Source organism: Mus caroli, chromosome 19, assembly GCF_900094665.2.
Source record: "Mus caroli chromosome 19, CAROLI_EIJ_v1.1, whole genome shotgun sequence".
NCBI lineage: Eukaryota > Metazoa > Chordata > Mammalia > Rodentia > Muridae > Mus > Mus caroli.
The window spans coordinates 34,872,078-34,893,199 of record NC_034588.1 but is presented as its reverse complement, the minus strand read 5'-3'; the positions used below and the strand labels follow the sequence as shown (position 1 = coordinate 34,893,199).

The window sequence follows — 21,122 nt, the reverse complement described above, 5'->3', positions numbered from 1 at the left end:
ACTAACACCGCATGGTCAGCAGGCTGTGGATGCACAATTCTCTGCACTCGAGAATAGTGCTCGATACATGGTAAGAACACCGAAATGGCGTTGAGTAAAAGTAGTTATCCTTTAAAAGGTATAGTATGATCCAAAAGTGGGTAATGTGCTGGGGGTAGGGGTGGGGTGGGCCTACCAGGTAGCTATTGTGTGGAGAGTGCTCACACAGGCCATTCTGCTCCTGTGCTCCATTTACCTTCTGATGACTACGGATGTGTAACAAATCACCCCAAACAGATCCATTTAAAACAACCACTTTATTATTCTCATAGAGTCCGGGTCACAAATTTGGGCAGGGATATTGTGGATGGCTTGCTGCTCTTTAATGGCTGCCCCTTAGGTGGGAAGGTCTGATGTCTGGTAGGAACTTGACCACACAGTCTGGAGATGTAGGCTTCACAGGACTGGTGGTTGATGATGGCTGTTGGCTGCAACACCAGCTGGGCCTGTTGACCAGAGCACCAGGAGGTGGTCGCTCCGAGGGGATTGGTTTTCAACAAAGAACAATGGCCTCTGGTTAGTAAGACTTCTTATGCAGATGTTCTGGGCTCTGCAGGCAAGTGTTCCAATTTGCAAGGCAGGAAAGAGTTCATGGTTTTTATGACTTAGCGTGGAAGCCAAACTATCATTTTCACCAAATTCAACGTATTAACAGCAAGTCACCAACCATTCAGGTGAGTTCGATGCTACCTCTTAGTGAATTTGGGACAGGGTCTCACAGGCATGGGGGTTCAAGGTGTGGTAGGGGCTGGATTTGGAAAAATACCATCTGCTGTTCACGGGTTTTCTCATTTATCCCTCTTCTCAGAAGTAGGTTTTGTTATCCATCTTTACAAATGAAGAAGTGGGCTCAGGTTGGTTAAGATCTTGCCTGTTACAAAGCCTGTGCATGGCAGAGCTAGATTTCAACTCCGACTGTACAGTGCAGGCGTCCTCCAGCAGCATACGATGATGTTGCTTATTAGAACAAAGGAAAAGGCATTCCAAGGCCAGCGAATGATCAGGAGTTAAGCTGTCCTCTTCCTTATCACTCTGAAGCCTAATCTACTATCTTTTCTAGAAGAGTAATGAAATTCTGTCTTTGTGCGTGGTGACCTAGGGTGTTGCTTCTTTGGAGACTGGGTGATTATTATGGAGACCCCTGATGCTTCAGGCTACCAGACTTATCCTGGGCAAAGGGTACTGCTGTCTGCCTACCTCCATCCAGTGGGAACATAGCAAGCTCAAAAGCTCTCCATAAAGGCAGCACACACAACCAGTTTGTGCCCACAATGTCTTCCCTACACACTTTCTTTTATGACTTCCCTTTAAGTCAAACAAAGAGCATAGCTTCCCCAAAGTTGCTCTGATTGTTCCCATGATACTAAAAATCTAGAATTTTCAGGTCATTCTTTGTACTCATTGCTTAATCTATAGATGTTTTTGTATATTTAGCCTGCTGCCAATCTTTTTCAAGACTACAGAGGGAAAGCATTGCACACTCCTCCTGTATTAGTTACCCACAACCACACCATATTCTGAACAAGTAACCAGTAAGTACTCGATAGGTCAGAGGGACCCGTGGAGTTTATTATAAGAGAAGGAGTCACTCGTTCCCCCCCAAAACTCTTCTGTTTTATGCTGGGGGTTGAACTCGAGGTTTTACACATGCCACATGAGTACTTTTCCATGAAACTATATCCTCAGCCTTTGAAAAGCAATGTTTGAGAGCCTACATGTACATAACAGGCATTGTGCTAGCTACTAATGACTCAAGTGATCCACAAGCAGGAATCTAGAAAATCAAACATGAGCCTCACAGGCACTGTGTGGCAGGTCAGTCATAGCAAATCCAGTGTCTAGAAGCAAAATGTCCTCTGCCAGATAGAGAGGCCTCCAGAACCAGCATGTTTGGAGGCAAGTGCTCTCCATAAGTTACAATCTACTAGCTGTCAGGCGACTCTAGAGTTAGATATTCAGAAGGTCCCAGATCAGGAGCTTTTCAATCCTAAATCTGAAATTTCTTCTATAAAATGGCTGAGTGGTACTTAGCCCAGGCTATCCGATAGAACAGGATTGGTCTTCCTTCTCAGTACAGGTTAGCATTATCATAACAGGCAAACTCCCTCTCATTGAAGGGTGTTACCCTTTCACCTTTAAGTGTCCCTAAACGTCGTGACGTCTGAGTATTCAAAACCCATGGACAGAACCCGGATAAAGGTGCTTATAAATTATGGGACATTATTTTCATTTGTTATCTTTACTCGATATTCATACAATAAATCCTTGATCCAAATATAATCCTAGTGTATAAAACTATCTCCTCAACATACAATCAACAGGAATCAAACAGCTCTTGTAAATAATTAATTACCTTTGGGATACGAAAGAAAATGTAAACATTTTATTTGGCAGTTGTTTCTGAACATGTGAATAAATAAATGGAAAAGTACATATGAATATTTCTTTTCGGAGTAACAGATGCCATTCAACGCTTATTTACACATCGTCACTGCAAAGAACAGTTACATAAGGAAACTTTTGTCTTATAAAAGGTAACTTCCCACACCACTGGACCGGACCGTTAAGGATGGTGATACTGGTAGTATTGGCTTTAGCAGTCTCAATGTTGAAAGATATTCATCTGCAACTGTGATAAGAAGAGTCATCATGCATTGAGTTCATCCGGGTCACGCACGGTAGAAAGTTTCCGATGGCAGCTGTGGAGTTTGGTGTCTCATGCGCTTAAGTCAACTATGACATGTTTGTAAATCTGCGTGTTTCCCTTAAAACTGGAAGCAAAGAGAAAATTACGCTTATTAATGGACACGTGTGTGAATGATCTGGGCGCCTGAACATTTAGCTCCTGGAACTTCACAAATTTGGCTTTCTCTGCATCCCAGTTATACACTTGAGTAAAGGAGTAATCGCTTCCGAGAATTGCATATTGGTAATTATTTATCTGAAGAGGTTGGAACACCATGGATCCTCGAGATGGCATCCTCTGGATGTCCTGGAAGGAGGAGCCGCCCCACTTCATGACTTTAGAGTCGCCAATGAATCTGGTCAAGCAGATGTACACGTCACCTTTCACAGAGAAGTGCTTCACCGCGTATACGTCCTCCATGTTGGGAATGTCGGTTTGGTTAGTGAATAGCTGTGTTGCTTTGCTCCACTGGTAAATAACAGGGCGCTGAGAACTGCTGGACAGGATTAAATGAGGTGTTCTGAGGGCCAAGGGTGGTCTGGCTATTTCAAGGTATTCCACATCAGTATCCCTGTACCAGGCATGTAAGGATTGGTGGGAGTAGAATCCGTTTCCGTTCCATTTGTAAATGGTAGTAAACCCAGCTTTGGAACTATCAGCGACGACAAAGTACCAGTTGTCTTCGATCTTGAATGTTTCGATGTCATTGGGTTTTCGAATTTTGAGGACTTCAATATCTTGGATTTTTATGAATTTGTTTGCGAAGCCATCTCGCTTATAGATATGAGAGCCACCAAACAGCTGGGCCACAATGACATAGAGCTGAGTGTCAATAACTATGGGCTTGCACACCACAGTGGACGTGCCTGAGGGAAAAAAACAAATGAGATGTTAAATGTGTAGCCACACTCTGTGGAACATGTAAACCCATGGTTCGCAACCTATGGATTATGAAAGGGAGGCCAAACCAACCTTTCACAGGGGGTCACCTAAGACCACCAGAAAACACAGATATTTGAATTATGATTCATAGCAGTAGCAAAATTGTAGTTATGAAGTAGCAAAGAAAATTTTATGTCGGGGGTGGTGTCACACAACATGAGGAACTGTATTCAAGGATCACAGCATTGGGAAGGCTGAGAACCACTGATGTAAATGCACAGGCTGGAGTTGGAAACTTCCAGAGAAATCAGCCTAGAATGAGAGATTCCCTGGGTTTATTAGGCAGGACCAATGTCCAAGGCCAAAAAGCAGCAGTGCCCTCAGGTTCTGGACCTTTACACCCATGGGGCCTTGTTACGAACAATGACATTGTCATGTTACGTCCAACCTGCTCTTGACAGTTAGGATGTACGTAAATGACCAGAACGCTTTCCTCTCACTCCTTGCAGAAAATCTTGTTTTCCTTGACATAGCTGATTTAATTTCTCCCACTGTAATTAACTGCCATTTCTGAACATAGGCTTTATCAAAATATTACATTATTCCAATAACCTTAATGGTGACTGTTAGCTAAGAGTATGACATTTATGAATATAGTGTTAACTCCTAGAAGGAGTTTAACATTTGGAAATCCAAAGATCTACAGAGCAAATCCACCCCAGATTTTTTTGACTTTAGCTTTAAGGGCTTTGAGGGAAGGAGTCCCACAAGAAATCTTTTTACTAATTGAAAAAAGAAATTGAGACTTGTGTGTGTCCCCCCCTCCATGTACATGTGTGTACATGTGTGTGAGCACTGTGTTCTTGCATGTGCATGTGCACACAGGTGCATTTGTGCACAGATACATTTGAGCACATGGAGCTCAGAGGTAAAGCTCAGATGTCATTTCTTGGGTGCTGCCATCTTGGTTTTGGTTTGTCTTTTTTTTTTTTTTTTTCGAGATAGGGTTTCTCTGTCTAGCCCTGGCTGTCCTGGAACTCACTTTGTAGACCAGGCTGGCCTCGAACTCAGAAATCCGCCTGCCTCTGCCTCCCAAGTGCTGGGATTAAAGGCGTGAGCCACCACCGCCCGGCTTCCATCTTGGTTTTGGAAGTAAGGTCTCTGACTTGGATATCAAACTCCTTGATTAGGATAAGTTGACTGGCTCATAGTCACAGACATTCTTCTGTCTCTGCCTCATCAATGCTGGGATTACAGGTGGATATTACCACACCCAGGTTTTTTTTTTTTTATGGGTTCTGGGGATCAGACTCAGATTATAATACTGAAATAACAAACATGTCACCAACTAAACTATCTCTCCTGCCCCTACTTGCGACTTCTTTCAGAACTAAAGTTACTGTATAACTTACAGAGGATGACAACATCTATGGGGTCAGTTTTCTTTTCTACACAGTAAGGGTTAGAGTGTATTAGGGAATCCATCAGATTTCATCTCAGGGTCCCATATTGACTGACCGAGTGATCGTGACTGCTTGGTGAGCTTGTGTTGAGAAGAATTCCTTGGCTACATATGTATTCTGCAAGAAATAATGTCACAGGCAGGCAGTGACACCGGTCCATGGTGGAGAGACTAGTGACCATATCACATTTTATTTGTGATCCGCATGGTTTGAATATGTGCGTATCTCCAAACTTGTTTTGAAATGTAATCCTCAGTGGAACAACAATATGAAGACCTGAGACCTCAGGGAAGTGATTAAATCATGACAATGGAGTCCTCATAAAAGGGCTTGAGAGAGTTGTTTTAATGTTTTAGTCCTTGCTGTTGCCCTATCTTTGAAGTAGAAAGCAAATTCTCACAAGACATTGAATCTGTTGCACTTCCCAGCTCCCGGATCTGTGAGAAATACATTTCTGATGTTTATAAATAACCCAGCCTGAGGCATTTCATTACAGTACCGGGAACAGACTAAACTATCACCTAAAGCAAGCCTTCTGAAAATCCGCAAGCAGACGACTCGTTCCTTTCAAGTTCTAGTCTACAGTGTCATCCAGAGCAAGCTGAGCATAGTAACACATGCATGTAACCCTAATGCTGGGACTGAAGCAGGAGCGTGGTGGGTTCAAGGCCAGCCTTGATGACACAGCAAGATCCTGAAACAGTGTTGTGTGCACACATCCAAAGACCTCAGGTCAGACAGCATTAGAACCTGGATGCCACACACTGGAGATTCCAGGAAGAAAGAGAAGCATGTCCATGCTTGGGAAAAAAAAACAAACAAACTATTAGGATACCTGATAATGGGTGGGCTTATGACCACTGGCACAATCTAATTAATAATTATAACTTTATAATTGTATCTTGTTTGGTGCTACGTCTTCAAAGTGCCGAGTCTCACTACATATCCCAAGCTGGTCTTAAATTCACAATCTTTTTGCCTCAGCCTCCTGAGTTCTGAGATTACAAAGGTGTGGCACCCTGCCCAGCTAAGGGTGGCCTTTTATGAGGAGGTTGGGCTGTTCTTAGGAGCAGGTTTCAAGATGTTAGAAAACGGCTGCTTTCAGAACTGTTTTGGTTGATATTTTACAACTTTAAAAACTGTTGAAATGGGAACAAAGCTTAAGAGATCTCCCACATGGGAACAAATGGAATCTATGAACAACTTAAGAAAAAAAATTGACCACAGGCTTACACACTGCAGGATTTCTCATAATCTCTGGTAGATTTATAATTAATCTCCAAGAGAGAGATTTTTGTTTCAAGGAAAGCATTAACATCTTACTTAAAATGTTAAATCAAGAGTTTGAGAGTTGATCTAAAATAGTTTTCTTATTTAATTCACTTACTTTCAATTCAAGCAGATGTAGTTATAATGGTAACTATATTTTTGTACCATGTATTCTCATTAATGTGTTTGTGTCCTTTCTTTGGGCTAGACACGGCAAACAACTTATTTCCACTTTCCTTTTATTTTATTCTTTTAAAAAAGCTTCCACCCTCTCCCGTGTGTGTGTGATGTTATTTGTACATAAATGCATTGAGGATGCACTCATCTGTGTGTGCATATATGAAGGTCAGAGGACAGTGTTGGGCATCCTTCTCAAATGCTTCTCCACTGATTCGAGACAGAGTCTCTCACTCAACCAGGAGCTCACTGAGTTGGCCAGACTGGCTAGCTAGTGAGCTCTCAGGCTCCACCTGTCTGAAAACCTACAGAGAGATGCCTGCCACTATGACTTTTTACAAGGGTGCTAGAGATCCAAACTCAGTTCTCCATGTTTATGCAGTGACTTCTGTACCCAGAGAGCCATCTCCCTAGCCATACTCCCTCTGCTTTGGGAAAACACACGGCACAGTTCATCGTTTGTTTGAAATAGGGTCTTATTATGTAGCTGAGCTCAGCCTCCTGATCCCATCTGTCTTACTCAGCTTTCCAAGAGATGGGATCTCACATGAGTTCCACCAGGTTCGGTTTATTTCATCTTCTTATTTTAGAGTTAAGAACACTGAGGATACAGTGAAGGTGATGGGTTTGTCTAGCCAAATAGTAGCAGAGCCTATATTAGAGTTAATCACTGAGATCTAGCACTTTACTCTGAAGAAAAATAATCGTCCTTCTAGAGTATATTTTATATACTCAGTACTATGCCAAGTTTCTTTTTTTTTAAAGATTTATTTATTTATTATATGTAAGTACACTGTAGCTGTCTTCAGACACTCCAGAAGAGGGAGTCAGATCCTGTTACAGATGGTTGTGAGCCACCATGTGGTTGCTGGGATTTGAACTCCGGACCTTCAGAAGAGCAGTCCGGTGCTCTTACCCACTGAGCCATCTCACCAGCCCCTATGCCAAGTTTCTTTTCTTTTCTTTTCTTTTCTTTTCTTTTCTTTTCTTTTCTTTTCTTTTCTTTTCTTTTCTTTTCTTTTTTTTCTTTTCTTTCTTTTTATTTATTTTTATTTTTTTAAAAAATTTTTTGAAACAGGATTTCTCTGTGTAGCCTTGGCTATCCTGGAACTCACTCTGTAGACCAGGCTGGCCTTGAACTCAGAAATCCACCTGCCTCTGCCTCCTGAGTGCTAGGATTAAAGGCGTGTGCCACCAACGCTTGGCTTCTTTTCTAGTTTTACTATTTATTTGTTTTATGTATATGAGTGCTCTATCTGCATGTACACCTGCATGCCAGAAGAGGATGTCAGAACTCCGTATAGATGGTTGCAAGTCACCATGTGGTTGCTGGGAATTGAACTCAAGACCTCTGAAAGAGCAACCAGTGCTCTTAGCCACTGAGGCATCTCTCCAGTCCCTCTGCTAAGTTTTTAAACTATAGGATCACATTTCCTTACTGTGAGTTAGATACTATTCTTATTTACAAGGAGAGGAATTAAAGGTTAGTTAAAGTTTAGCAGGCAATCTCAAGTCACTTAGTAAAAAGTCTGGGGTTAGCACAACTAAGACCAGTCAAAGCATTTCTTCATAAACTCCTCCATTTCTGCTGCCCTTGGTCAAAGCAGTTTAATGTTCTAGTCAGTATTGTTAGGTTATTTTTCATACCTGTAATGTTGTCATAATTCCGGAAGGTCTTCTCTACATGGTCCCATTCCAGGAAAATGCATTTTCCAGTAAAAGGCTGAGCAATGACTACATATTCATCATTCAAATAAGAAAAAGTGTCTATGGACAGCGACTGATAAGGTAGGTCTTGGGACTTTGCGAATTCTGCAAAAATAGGAAAAGAAGATGAATAAATGTAAGCTAATACTAATACCTCACACTTCTTGGCTAGATCCCAAAAACCCGTACATCATATATTTATTTCAGAGAAATAATAAAATGACAATTCTGCAATTTTTAAGCATGTAGAGTTTTAAAGGTTCATAATATTTCACACATTAAATCGCTCATATGGTTCTTAACCAATTTAAAAAAAAATCAATTTTTATACGTGCAAAAAAGGAACCTTTTAAATAATTTTCTGCTGTAAAATGGTTTTCAATACATTACCTGTAATGATACAGTCAAAATCCTTGGGGGAGAGGCTATTGATTTTCCGTTTCTTATATTCCGGTGGGCCTTCACAGTAGATGTCTTCCACAGTTGCATTGGTATGGCCGAGCCATTCCACCAGCCACTTCAACTTACAGTCACAATTAAATGCGTTCCCTCTTAGGTCCCTGAAACAGAAACCTCTGCTGCATTTGCAGTGCATGGGTCCTGTCATGACCCACGTGTGACCTCAACTCCAGCATTAACCTGCACATGCTCCGTTATCTGTGTCGAACTTGACTGCCTATTCAGCTTGGGCTCAGAAGGTGATCACAGAGCACCCCTAAAGGCCACCCAGATCCTAGTAACCTATTTTTGTCTGGATTCAATGGTGTCTTAGACTAGAAGAGTAGCTAGAGTTCATGGAAATAGTGCATGAGTCATATACATAAGTTGCATTTTTTTTAAACAGGGGCACTAAAGAAATGTAAAAACGAACAGGTATTAATAATTTTAAAGTTTTATTTATTCTAATACATTCAAAATGTCATCCTCTAGATGTGTAATCAATATAAATGTTATTGAGATAGCCTATTGATTAATCAATATCCTGTTCTCTCTCTCTCTCTGTATTATCTTTAGATTCTCTGATTAGTTTATGCTTACATCTCAATTGTGATGCTAAATTTGCATCAGAAATATATTATCTGTGTTTAGAGTTCATAAAGTTTATAGCTCAAAAATAGATTCATATACCTTAAGTTGTTCCAAATGTAATTATTTTCTAATATAATAAAATGAGGAAAAAAATGCAATCTAAACCTTAAAAAAATTAAGGATCTTGAGTGTAGCCATGCATGCTTAGCCTGTTCAAAGATCAAGACTTGGCCTCTTGGACATAAATTACTAAATAGATAAATAAATGTAAAACGTAAAATGCAGTGCCTCATTTGTTCTAGCAGCACACCATCCCCCATAGCTATGAGTGTCCAGCAGCTACCTTATTGGGTCTAAAGGACAGAATGCGGTGATTGCTGTATGATTATTTAATTAAATCCAGTGAGCCACTGGCTTTTCTTCTTCATAGACATAGTTAATCCTGATCCTGTTCTGTGGTCTACAAATCCCACTTTAATAAGAAATGACTTCAGCATAGCTGAGTTAAGGCAGACATAATTCCTACAGCAGCCTGTGCCTGTAATAAGCTCTATGGCAGAGTTTAAGTTTCCACTCATGGCCTTGGGTCACCAAGCTCTCCATTTATTCTGCTTCTGTGTTGGTTTTCCACTTCTTTCCTGGGCACACAGAGTTCATAAGATTGGTGCTGCCCATTCTTTATGCAGCACATAAATAATTCCAAACACAAGAGTATCTAGCTATTTCTTAAAGTCTATATTCATTTTTTTAAAAAATCAATAGAAAAATCCTCTAAGAGACAAGTTATCATGAATCCTTGTACTTCCAAAATGTCTCTTGATTTGTCTTAAACTCATTCTGGGATTCTCTGGGGGAGTCTGAGCTAAATTTTAAGTGTTACATTGACACAGGATGGGAAAGAAGCCCCACCATGAACTATATTTCAAGTAAGTCACAGGGTATCATCTAACTTTCAAAACATTCCCAGAAGTGACCTCATCCCAAGAGTATCAGCCTTTTTGGGCTATGGTAGACCAGAGTAGATAACTGATCTGTCAGCTCTCTCAAGGAGGTTTCTTGATTCTGGCACTTGCTTGGAAATAAATCATTTTTCAGGAATTGGGAAAGCAGGCATGATAGAGGAGCCGGGATGACTGCGAAGAACAAAGAAAGGTTTTCATTAGCTTCTTAATTTGAAGCTAAATTCTGGGCTTAGAAAGAAATTCTGAACTTTGAATTTGTTGTTATTTGAAAAAGCTGTTTTGGAAACATGAATATAGATATAAGTATAGATATAGATATATATATCCCCTCTCTCTGTACATGTATTGTTATATTCCTCTATTGGTTCCATCAAAATACATTTATATTTATTTAATTTCCTCTTTCTATATTCTATCGCAAAGTAAATGATAGTAAAAAATGTTCTCAGAATTATTCTCAAAAATAAAGGCTGAATTGCTGGGAAAAAAAAGTTCTCACACATCTTCCCATTTGTTCCTATTTTCTACTTTATTTATATTCTACTCTATGACATTTAAATGCCCTGCTAATGTTCTGGAAGACATTTAAAGAGACTAAATTGCTTTTGGGAGGACTGGGCATATAGAAGTTGCTTTGCTTACAGCAAAATATACAAATTCCTTGCAACAGATCTTTCACTCTGAGGCTTAAAAGTCAAAGTTTGAAAGCTCTTTTGTTTGAAAAGGGGTCAAAAGTAATTAAGTTCATTCCCTTTCCGGGGTTTAAGCCAAATTCCTAGGGATTAAGCCTAGAGTTGTTGTTCAGGCTAATGAGAGAAAAGGCAAACTCCCCTCCCCTCCCCCACTTCCTGCTCCATTTCTGCAGCCTGACCAACCCATGGGCGTAACCTTTCATCTTACTCTGTCAGTTTCTCAGACTCCTTTATGTTTTTTCTTTGTAGCCCTATTTCCTGGACTTCATGAGAAAAAAGAGAGAGAGAGAGAGATCTTGAAGTAGCTGTGGCGATCTCTCCTCTCTAGGCTCCCCCAGTGACCCTTTTGATCACCCCTAAAGATAGGCACACACTTTGTCAGAGTAATGCCTGGGTACTGTGTATTCAGAGTTTCCCATGCTAAATCACAAAAGAGTCTAATGTAGTCTGTGTAGGTTCAAGAGTGATGTCAGTGAAAGCATTCTAATTTTAAAGCCAATTTAAAATACTAATCATCAATATCAGATCTCATTAATTATTTTCAATTAATCAGTCAGTGATTTCTTAAGTCCTCTTACACATTTGTTAAGGAATCCAGGCCTTTGAAAATGTCTTTTGGGAGTGTCTGGAGGTTGTTGTTTGCAAGACTCCTAGGAAAAGAAAAAGAAAAAGAAAAAGAAAGGTGATACAAAAAATGTAGTGGAAAATTCAATAAATGTATTTATGAAAAAGCTTACTTATAAATTACTTTTAAAAATCATTTTCAATCTGTTAAATTGCTGGGGTTCAAACCCAGGACAAGCAGCTGAGGTTCCTATTTAACATACCTGGCCTCCAAATTCTCCCAGCATCCTTCAGTCCCTTCCTGGCACACCCCACCCTCTACTTCCCAGCCAACAGGCTGGGTTTCTCCTCCCCAAGAGACTCTTTCCTATATACTGGTCCCACTTCTCTCTCTGGTCACCTTTTCCCTTTTCCTTCTCCCTGTCCTCATGGTGACTTCTCTGATCTTGTTCCTTGGGACCAGTGAACTGGCCTGAGAGCGGTTTCCCAATAGACCTGCTTTTGTATAATATGGCTTGAATTGGCTCATTTCACACAAGGAGAAATAACTTATCAATGATCTATGTAGTACTTTTATTTTCCCAAGACACTACTCAAATTTCTGTTGTTGAATTTTCAATTTCTGACCTCTTTGCTTCAAGATCCACTTAGCATTGATGTAACACTTGATACGTCTTGATATTGACTTGAGGCAATAGCAACAATGAACCATCAGCAGAATGGTGCGTGGGTGTCACTCTTAGAATTCATAACCTGAGACTCCTTCCTACTCAGAGGTCCAACCTAGAGGATGCTTCCCAACTGATGACCGACTACACTGGATGATAATATCCAATTCCAATGCTCTTCCTCTTTTGGCTGAGACTAAGTCCTTCCTTGCCCAGTTGGATCCCTTGCTTCAGAGGGCAGCTAAACTCCCAATCTCTTTGCCTTTGTGTGCTTTCTTCTTTCCAGAGTAAGTTCCCTTGTTTCTGGTTTTCCATCTTGGCACAAAGCTTTCTCACTAATGTCCATCCATCCTCTTTAATTATCCCCTTCTCCTGACTCTTACCCTGTCATCACAGAATCATTTTCTTTCCCTTCCTAGTCGCTGCTCTGCAAATGACTAGAATGACTCTGAAGATGGCTACCAACCAGAAAATAGTTCAGATAGCAACAAGGTAAGAGAAATGTATACACATTACTGAAAAATGAACAGGAACAATCAAGCTCTGGAGAGGGCACAAGGTACTGACAGTTTTGGGGTTTTGTCAGCACGTATGATTTATTTCTCACAATAACATTTAAGTCTAGAACAGAAGAGCCTCTTGTTGGCCTCAAAAGTCCTTGAAAAATTCTCTTAACTTTCTTTTAAGATATTCTTTGAGGTTCTATCTCTCTTCTACTTCCTCTACTTAAATATGGGATTTTTCACATTCGAGCAGTTCTGATTTTTTTTAGAAAGTATTATAAAGTTCATTATGTTGTTTGTTGGTTTTAGAAATTACTACTAGATGTCAAAACTTTTTTTTTTTACTGAACCATGGAATGTAAGAATGGGAAAGAATGTAAATAATTAGAACGTTTAGGTCTCCACAACAATGGGTTTGGTGATGAAGGGCCTAGCATTGCAGTCAGTCTGAGCTGGGTGGAAATCAGGTCTCCACCACTTTGTAGCCGGCTGACTTCTGGTCTTCATCTTCTCTAACACTCCTGCTACACCGATGTAGAACACCTGCTACAGGCCCATGTGCTAGAGGCTTGGCTCTCAGCCTCTGTTGTGTTATTGGGAAATGGTAGAAATTTTAAGAAGTGGAGCCTAGTGGGAGATCATTTGGGCTGTGTCCTTGAAAGAAGACTGTGACTCTGGTCCTGACCTATGCTGGTTAAGTTTTGTTAATTTGACACGAGCCAGCGTCATCTGAGAGGAGGGAACCTCAGTTGAGAAAATGGTTCCATCCTATTGGCTTGTAGACAGGCCTGTGGGACATCTTCTTGATGGATGATGGATGTGGAAAGCTTCAGCCCACTGTGGGCAGTGCCATCCCTGGGCAGGTGGTCCTGGATGTGTAAGAAAGCTGTGGAACAAGCCAATAAGCAGCATGGCTGGCTTCTGCTTCAGTTCTTGCCTTCTGATTCCTGTTTTGGCTTCCCTCAAGAGACTATGATTCAGGATATGTAAGCCAAATAAACCCTTTCCTCCCCACATTGCTTTTGGTAGTGGTGTTTATCACAGCAATAGAAAAATAACCAGCACACTTCCTGTTTCTCCATGTTTTCTGATTGTTAAGACTTTAATTCCTCCATGCATTCCTACCATGCTATGCTACCATAGGCTCAAAACAAGCATGAACTGAAACTTCTATAGGTGGAAGCAACAATATCTCATCTCAAACATTGTTAGAAAAAGAAAAATGAACAAGAAAGAAAGAACAAGATAGCCTAGGATAATATTTAGTATTGAGATTGCTCTTTAAAATGGTAGGTGGGGGGAATGAGAAGATGGAGGGGGAGGGGCAAGAGAAAGGGTAAAGGTGTGCTATTGTCCAGAAACAATATTGGGAAAATGGAGTACATGAATGGACTGTCATGGCTGTCCACGTATAGAGCAATAATGAACAATGTGAAGGTTAGTTATAGAAGATAGGATGGCACTTCCTAGGACTGATGAACAGTAAGACTGAGAAAGCTGGACTAAAAGGAAATAAGACTGGGTCATGCCAAAGGCTTTCCTGTCCACTCAGCCTTGGACTGGATTTCAGATAGCTTCTCTGGGTCTCTGGGAAGCCCCAGAGACATCTGATCGACTTAGATGGACAGACACAGGCAGAGGGGTGTGAGCAGACTCACCAAGGAACCAAAGCTGGCAGAGTCTGGGAATAACTCAATGGAAAGCTGAATGGGTTCTGAGAAAGATCAGGCTTCTAGTGCAGGTTGAATGTGGTAAGCGGAGAAAAAAAAATGTATCACGGGCTCAGGGGGATCAGCAAACCTGTAAACGCCGAGGTGGGTTAGAGAACTGCCCGAGGGCCAGTTAAGAGTGTTTAACAATTCCCAAATGAGGAGAAAGTGAGAATATTAGTATTCCATTGCATAAGCAAGGGAAGATCTTTCATCTGCCTTTGTCTGTAGCTGTGAAGAATTGGAAACAACCGGTATCTCTGTTAAGAAGGGATTATGTAAATAAACAATGGTTCACAATTAACACACACTATTTCATAGATCTACAAAATGAATTATAATATGCCTAAGAGAAAATAAATATGGAGAACAGTCTGAAGAGTGTAGTCTCCAGGCAGAGAGAGAGAGGTCTGTATATATAGGTCTGTAGATATACAAAGGAAGTTCTATGGAGAGATCTACACACTTTGTTGATTGAGAGTCCTGTGCCCTGATAGAGCCAGCAGAGAAGAGGACTCAGGGCCTCCTGGATCCACCACAGACACCTGTGGGCTTCAGAGAGACTCTCCACAGAGTGGAGACACCTAGGGCATCAGGCCTGGGCTACCAGGGGAAAACGCTCTTTGCAGCTTGTTCAATATCAGTTTTTTACCCAAAAGGGTGAAGAGAATGAGATCTTGGGGGCTATTAGGTAGCTGGGACAGCTGTAGAGCCTGAGAGAGCACTGTTTGCTTTAAGATTAGGCTTCCACTAGGGTTGCTAGGATTATTCTACCTCAGCCTCAAGTTCTCCAGCCTGTGTTACATTTTCTCAGAGCTCCCCACTCCCCGCAGCCTGCCCTCCAGCCAGCTTCATAGAGAACAATTTCACATTACCCTCTTTCTTGGTCTCTTCATTGGGACACTCTGGTAAGAGCAAGGGTTAAATCAGAGCCAGACCTTATATACAAATCACAAGAATTCTTAGAAATAAGAGTAAGAAAAATTTGGAGTGTAAAAGAGAAAGGGTTTGGGGACAGAGGGGGCCTTCAAAGGTGTCAGTTGACTTTCAGCTGGGATGAGCAGAGGAACAGCAGGTCCTTGCCTTGACCCAAGCCTGCCTTGATCAGATTCATTAGGAGATTCTCCAAATCAGCTCCAGAGTGCAGGGCAAACTGGTGTGAGCAGGGGATGGGGGGCAGGCTTGAGTTCTGGCAGTTTTCTATGAAACCAGTTCCTCTTGGGTCAGAATGATCTCCAAGTCCCAACCTTGCTACTGAACCACACCTCCGTACCTTCCCCTGTGAAAGGCTTGTGGCTTCATCTTTAACAAGAGTCAGATGATTCTGGAAGCAGTGCTGTAAGCCACACGCTTAAGAATCATTGCCTCTGACAGGGGTTTTTCTAGGAAGTCCAGAGACATGAGTATTAGGTGGGGCTAATACATGGCAGAAGACAGGACAGTGAGAGGCTGAGGAAAGCATTTCCTCACTGTTAACCACTCCTCCTCCGATTGCTCTGCTTTGAGAGCTTGAAGGATGCGCTAGTGCCATCAGTATACACCTCCAAATGAGTAAAGTTAGTGCCATCAGTATACATCTCCAAATGAATCAAGATCATGGAAAGGCAGGCAGGGAGAGAGAGTCAGGGAGGGAGGGGAAGAGGAGCATTGAGGGAGGAAGAGAGGCAGGCAGGGGGAGAGGGAGAGAGGCAAGGAGGGGCAGGGATGGAGGGAAAGGGGCAGGCAGGGGAGGGGGCAGGTTGGCAGAGAGGGAGAGGGGCATGGGGGAAGGGAGGGAGGGAGAGGAGCAGTGAAGAAGAGAAAGAATAGGGAAGGAGGGAGGGAGAGAAGGAGGGAGAGGAGCAGTGAAGAAGAGAAAGAATAGGGAAGGAGGGAGGGAGAGAGGCAGGGAGTCGGGAGTAGGTGAGAGGAAGCTCGCTTATCTAGATATAGGAAAGAACAGATGATACTTCTCCAGGATTCAGTCATGTGGGCTTATCCCCAAAGACACGATTTCAATTAAACCATTTCCTAGAGATACTGCTACTAAATGTTAAATACCAAACCCAGGCTAATTTCCCACCCTTAATACTATTAGCATAGGATTTGGGGTGATTAAATTCCTTCATGAGCTTAAAATTGCAAATCTTACTCAAACCAAAGCAGGATATTTAACTTTTAAGATCTGAATAGTTGGTATAGATTTCAAATGAGCAAGTATTATTATTATTATTATTATTATTATTATTATTATTTTAATTTGGAAGAAAAGAATAGCTATGGGCAATGACAATCAGTTGGCTAAATACTAATACTCCATGACCCTTTTCCCCTTCAGTAACACATAACTGTCACTATGACTGTGGACCAATGGAGCCAGGACTGTTTGCACAGGTATAAGGAAGTATCAGAGGGAAAGTGTCCACAGTCTGTCTGTTGTGGAATAGCTGCTGGGTGCTGAGCACTGCCGGGGATAGGAAGGATGTCTGCAACAGCTCAAAGCAAGGATACCCCTGAGTTCCAAATCAGTAAAGAAGCCTTCCTTTTAGCCTTAGTGTTGACAGGTTTGTGAGAATGTAGTATGGTATAGTGGATAAAGGGGAATTCCTGCTACCAGCCTGGGGCAGGTCATTAGCCCTCCTGTTTCCAGATTACTCATAGTTAAAATGATGATGTTGGTAATCTGTGAACTGATGGTGAGGGATGGGGGTGCAGCTTGGAAAGTAGAGAGCTTGCCTAGGGTGTAGATCAATTACTAGGATGCTTGACTAACATATGCAAAGTCCTGAGTTCAAGCCCCAGCACTGCATTAACCAGACATGGTGACATATACCTGTAATCCCCTAATTTGGGAGGTAAAAGAAGGAAGATGGGAAGGTCCAAGGTCATTCTTGGCTACATAGTGAATTTAAGCCCAGCTACGGGCACATAAGCCCCCTTGTCTTGAAAAGAAAGAAAAGAGAAGCAAAAAATAAAAATAAAGAGTTGGAACTCAATTAATCTGAGTATCACTAGTGATCTTGGCCAGAGTTGCTCCAGTGGAAAAAGACAGAGTGAGACTAGGGGTCAATTAGCGCTTCTCTGGTATGAGTGATTAAGAGAAAAGAAGTCTCCAATGTCCAGTGATGAGGGCTATTAAATTCCAGTTAATTTAGCTGTAACTGTTAAAAATGAGTTCGTCTTCACTGACAGTGAGGCTAGCAAGGTACGTGGGAACACCTAGCTCTCAAGCTTGTTTGGAGATTTAAATGAATGGCCGCCTGCACGGTGGTGAGCATGCATCCATAGGGAGAAGATGATGTGTGTCATGCACAGGGGGAAGCTAATGTGTCTGTCCTGGATTCGGGGCTGCAAGTGCCTCAGTGCCCTGGTGCCTTCTCGAATTTTGTATGAAACTAGAATACCAGCATGTGAAGCTGCAGGCCCCTAGAGACACAAGCTCAAGTTAAGGATGGTTGCAGGGGGGTGGGAGCACCCCAGATGGCTGTGGGTGTTGCTTTCTTAGCAGCACAGCTCCGTGGCACTGAAACAAATGTGCTGTCTGATCCAGGCTAGTTTGCTGTAGGCCGTAGCAGCGATTTTCCAGTAGGTTCTATTGCTACAATCAAAGGTTTTCTCAGGCAAGCCATGAGAACACCGAGGCAGATGGAATGATGGGATGTCTGCCTTCCAGAATGCCTGACCCTGGCCAGTAAGCCTCAAGATATTCAATGGGGGCAATATCCCAGTTGATCTGAGAGCTGGGTTTTAGGCACACTCTGAAGTGAAGCTGGACTTTCAAGGACCCCTATTGGCTTTGGAACTGTTGCTATGGAGAAACTGGGGAATGAGGAGGGCATTTGTGAAAGCAGGCTCACAGGATGGGGAGGTGGCGGTCCGGCCATGGGCATTCACAGTGCTGCGTGCTTTTTCCCTAACTCCGTGTCTTGGGACACACACACACACACACACACACACACACACACACACACACGCATGCGCGCGCGCACACACACACAAACGATCCCTTGCCATAAGATGCCATATGCATCTACCTTAGAATTCAGCCAATTAAAAAGGCCATCATCAGAAGTGACCCACTCCCAGTGCCCTAGCCTCAAACCTCCCCAAACTGTGAGCTGAATCTTCCAATGTTTAATTAGTATTATAAAAGTATGCCTATATAATATTAGGACACTCAGAATAAAGCAATCCAGAGAGGGTCTCAATACTTTTATAGGGGCTGAATTACAAGAGTATGCTATTATTATGCTTGGCTGTTTAAAAAAAAAAGTGCTTTCCTGGGATTAGAACTCAGGATGCCAGGCACATAAGGCAAGCATCTTTGTTTGTTTTGTTTTGTTGTTTGTTTGTTTGTTTTGAAGTAGGGTTTCTCTGTATAGCCCTGGCTGTCCTGGAACTCACTCTGTAGACCAGGCTGGCCTTAAACTCAGAAACCAACCTGCCTCTGCCTCCCAAGGGCTGGGATTAAAGGCGTGCGCCACCACTGCCCAGCTATAAGGCAAGCATCTTACTTAGTTATCTAGAGTGGTTTTCAAGTTGTCTGTAAATGCCCTTTGGGAAGTAAGCCTAGCAAGACAAACACATAATGGGATAAAAGCTCATTGTTTCTTTAGGAATGGACCCAGTCTTTGCAGCTGATGTAATATCAGGCCAGAGTGGAACAAGTTTGTTCATCCAGTTCTACCTCTGTAAGTTTGGGAAGAAGGGTGGGCTCTTGTCTTCAAGATCTCTTTCATTGTTTTCTTTTCAAATATTCATTACATTTATTTATTTGTGTATGTGTATACAGGCATGAGGGTGCACATGTGTATGTGTGTGTGTGTGTGTGTAAACAGCACAGTATATGCATGAAGGTTGGAGGACAATTTATAAAGAATTAGCTCTCTCCTTTCACGACGTGGTCCTAAGATCCAACTCAGGTCATCTTGGCAGCAAGCACCTTCATCTACTGAGGCATCTTGCTGACCCCAAGATCCCTCTCTTGTCATCATCTGAAGTGAGTTCCAGGAGCCGTCAGGGAGAAGCTAAAAACTAGCAGGTGATCTTCCTGAGATGGTTCCGCCATGGACTGTTAAAGTTAACGACGGAATGACTTCTTTAGGCAAGGCCGAGAAGAGTTTCATTTTAGGAAATATTACTGCTAATAATATGCTTTTCCTGTTGTTATTATTAATATATAATAGCCACTAGGTGTTAGCCCACCCTTTTGAACAGATCTCTGCAGAACAACAAAAATGTACTTTCTTGAAGTGATGCTATATAGACAAATAGATGATTTCTTAGTTCTTAATGATGATCTTATAAGGATTACCAAAATTATATTAGTAATTATTAAGCACTTTTATAATAGAACTGCTATTTAAGTCCTCTCTGATCACAAACTTCAACCCCTTTGCAATGAGAACTCTGCCAGTCTTAGTGGCATGAGTTAATTGCTCCTGAGACAGCAAGCAGGTATCCACAAGCATGTTCCAAGAGGATGTAAAGCAATTAACCAAAGGTCATAAAAAGGAAACTAAGGATTTACTATAAGTGCAAGGACAGAAGAAAAAAAATATTGACTGGGTTTAGCTATATAAAACTTCACTAATAACTTAGTCATAAAAGTTATGGTGTAGCACACTGTTGAGTTTGTGACAGATGATGGATGTTTAGCCAGATAATTACTCTTTTTTTTTTTTTTTTAAGATTTATTTATTACATGTAAGTACACTGTAGCTGTCTTCAGACACACCAGAAGAGGGAGTCAGATCTTGTTACGGATGGTTGTGAGCAATCATGTGGTTGCTGGGATTTGAACTAAGGACCTTTGGAAGAGCAGTCGGGTGCTCTTACCCACTGAGCCATCTCACCAGCCCCCAGATAATTACTCTTAATGTTATGCATGTAAACAGTCTCTGTTGTAAACTTCTTATCTGATTTATTATTTTAATTTATGTGTAAATTGTTACCATTTGGTCATGTATTCTGAAAGATGTATAAGTGCTGAGGACAAAGGAAGAAGACAGAACAGAACTCAAGAAGAACTTTGAAGAAAAGGCATAACATTGGGAGTAAAGGCATTGAGAGCAAGGGCATTGTGACATCAGAGAAAGAGGAAAGGGCAAGATTAGAAGAAGAGAGCAGAGAGAAATTTTTAGAGCAAACTTTTTGGAGGAGAAATTTTGTAGAAACTTTTTGGAGAACTTAGAAATAAAGACTAAAATCACTTTTCAAAGTGCCCCTCTTTGCTTCCTGTGACTTCAACTAGCAGGCTGGAAGTTAGAGCCAGCTCAGGTCCTGCAGAGATAGAACAAAGGCTCCATTACTTATCTCCGCCCCCCCCCCCCCTTAGGCTGTTAATCACCTAAACCCGCTGCTTTTAACTCTCAAAATTAGCAAGAAAGTTTTTAGGACTTTTTAGAAGCTATCAGCAAGCTCTCAGAATAGTTAGTGGGCTAGAATGTCCGGAGACGATCAGTCTTTAAATCTACACTTGCATCCGATTCTGTGTCCAGGTGGCTCCCGGCAAGTGAGAGTTTTGGTTTCTTAAAAACAAAAAAACAAAAAAATGAAACACAAAACAAAACAAAAAACTAGTTATGTTGTGTCGACATGTTTTTGTTTTAATCTTAGATGTGGGATAAGAAGCTGTTTTACAGCAGGTGATTATGATTTGTCTCCTGCATTAGCAGGGGTGTGATCATTGCTAGCTGCAAATAGTTTGGAATTCTGGGGACTCTGGAGAGGGGATAAATGTCAGAACCCCAAGAGGGGCAGGAGGTGTTCATTCTGCATTTAGCTTTCTCTT

At 41.7% G+C, this 21,122-nt stretch overlaps 1 protein-coding gene across 2 annotated transcripts in view; it reads right to left on the bottom strand.

The window, feature by feature from the left end:
• Positions 1 to 277: 277 nt before the first annotated feature.
• The window catches only part of Lgi1 (leucine rich glioma inactivated 1), a 44,591-nt gene continuing 23,746 nt past the window's right edge, over positions 278 to 21,122 (bottom strand). Inside the window, exons 5-8 of one of the 2 annotated variants that reach the window (XM_021151974.1) lie at positions 11,485 to 11,556; positions 8,614 to 8,783; positions 8,164 to 8,328; positions 278 to 3,591 (exon numbers count right to left, since the gene is read on the bottom strand). In XM_021151974.1, the coding sequence (XP_021007633.1) occupies positions 2,756 to 3,591; positions 8,164 to 8,328; positions 8,614 to 8,783; positions 11,485 to 11,556 (1,243 nt within the window). In that variant the 3' untranslated portion in view covers positions 278 to 2,755. The remainder of the gene's footprint in view (positions 3,592 to 8,163; positions 8,329 to 8,613; positions 8,784 to 11,484; positions 11,557 to 21,122) is intronic. The other variant, XM_021151975.1, reaches the window with a different exon arrangement.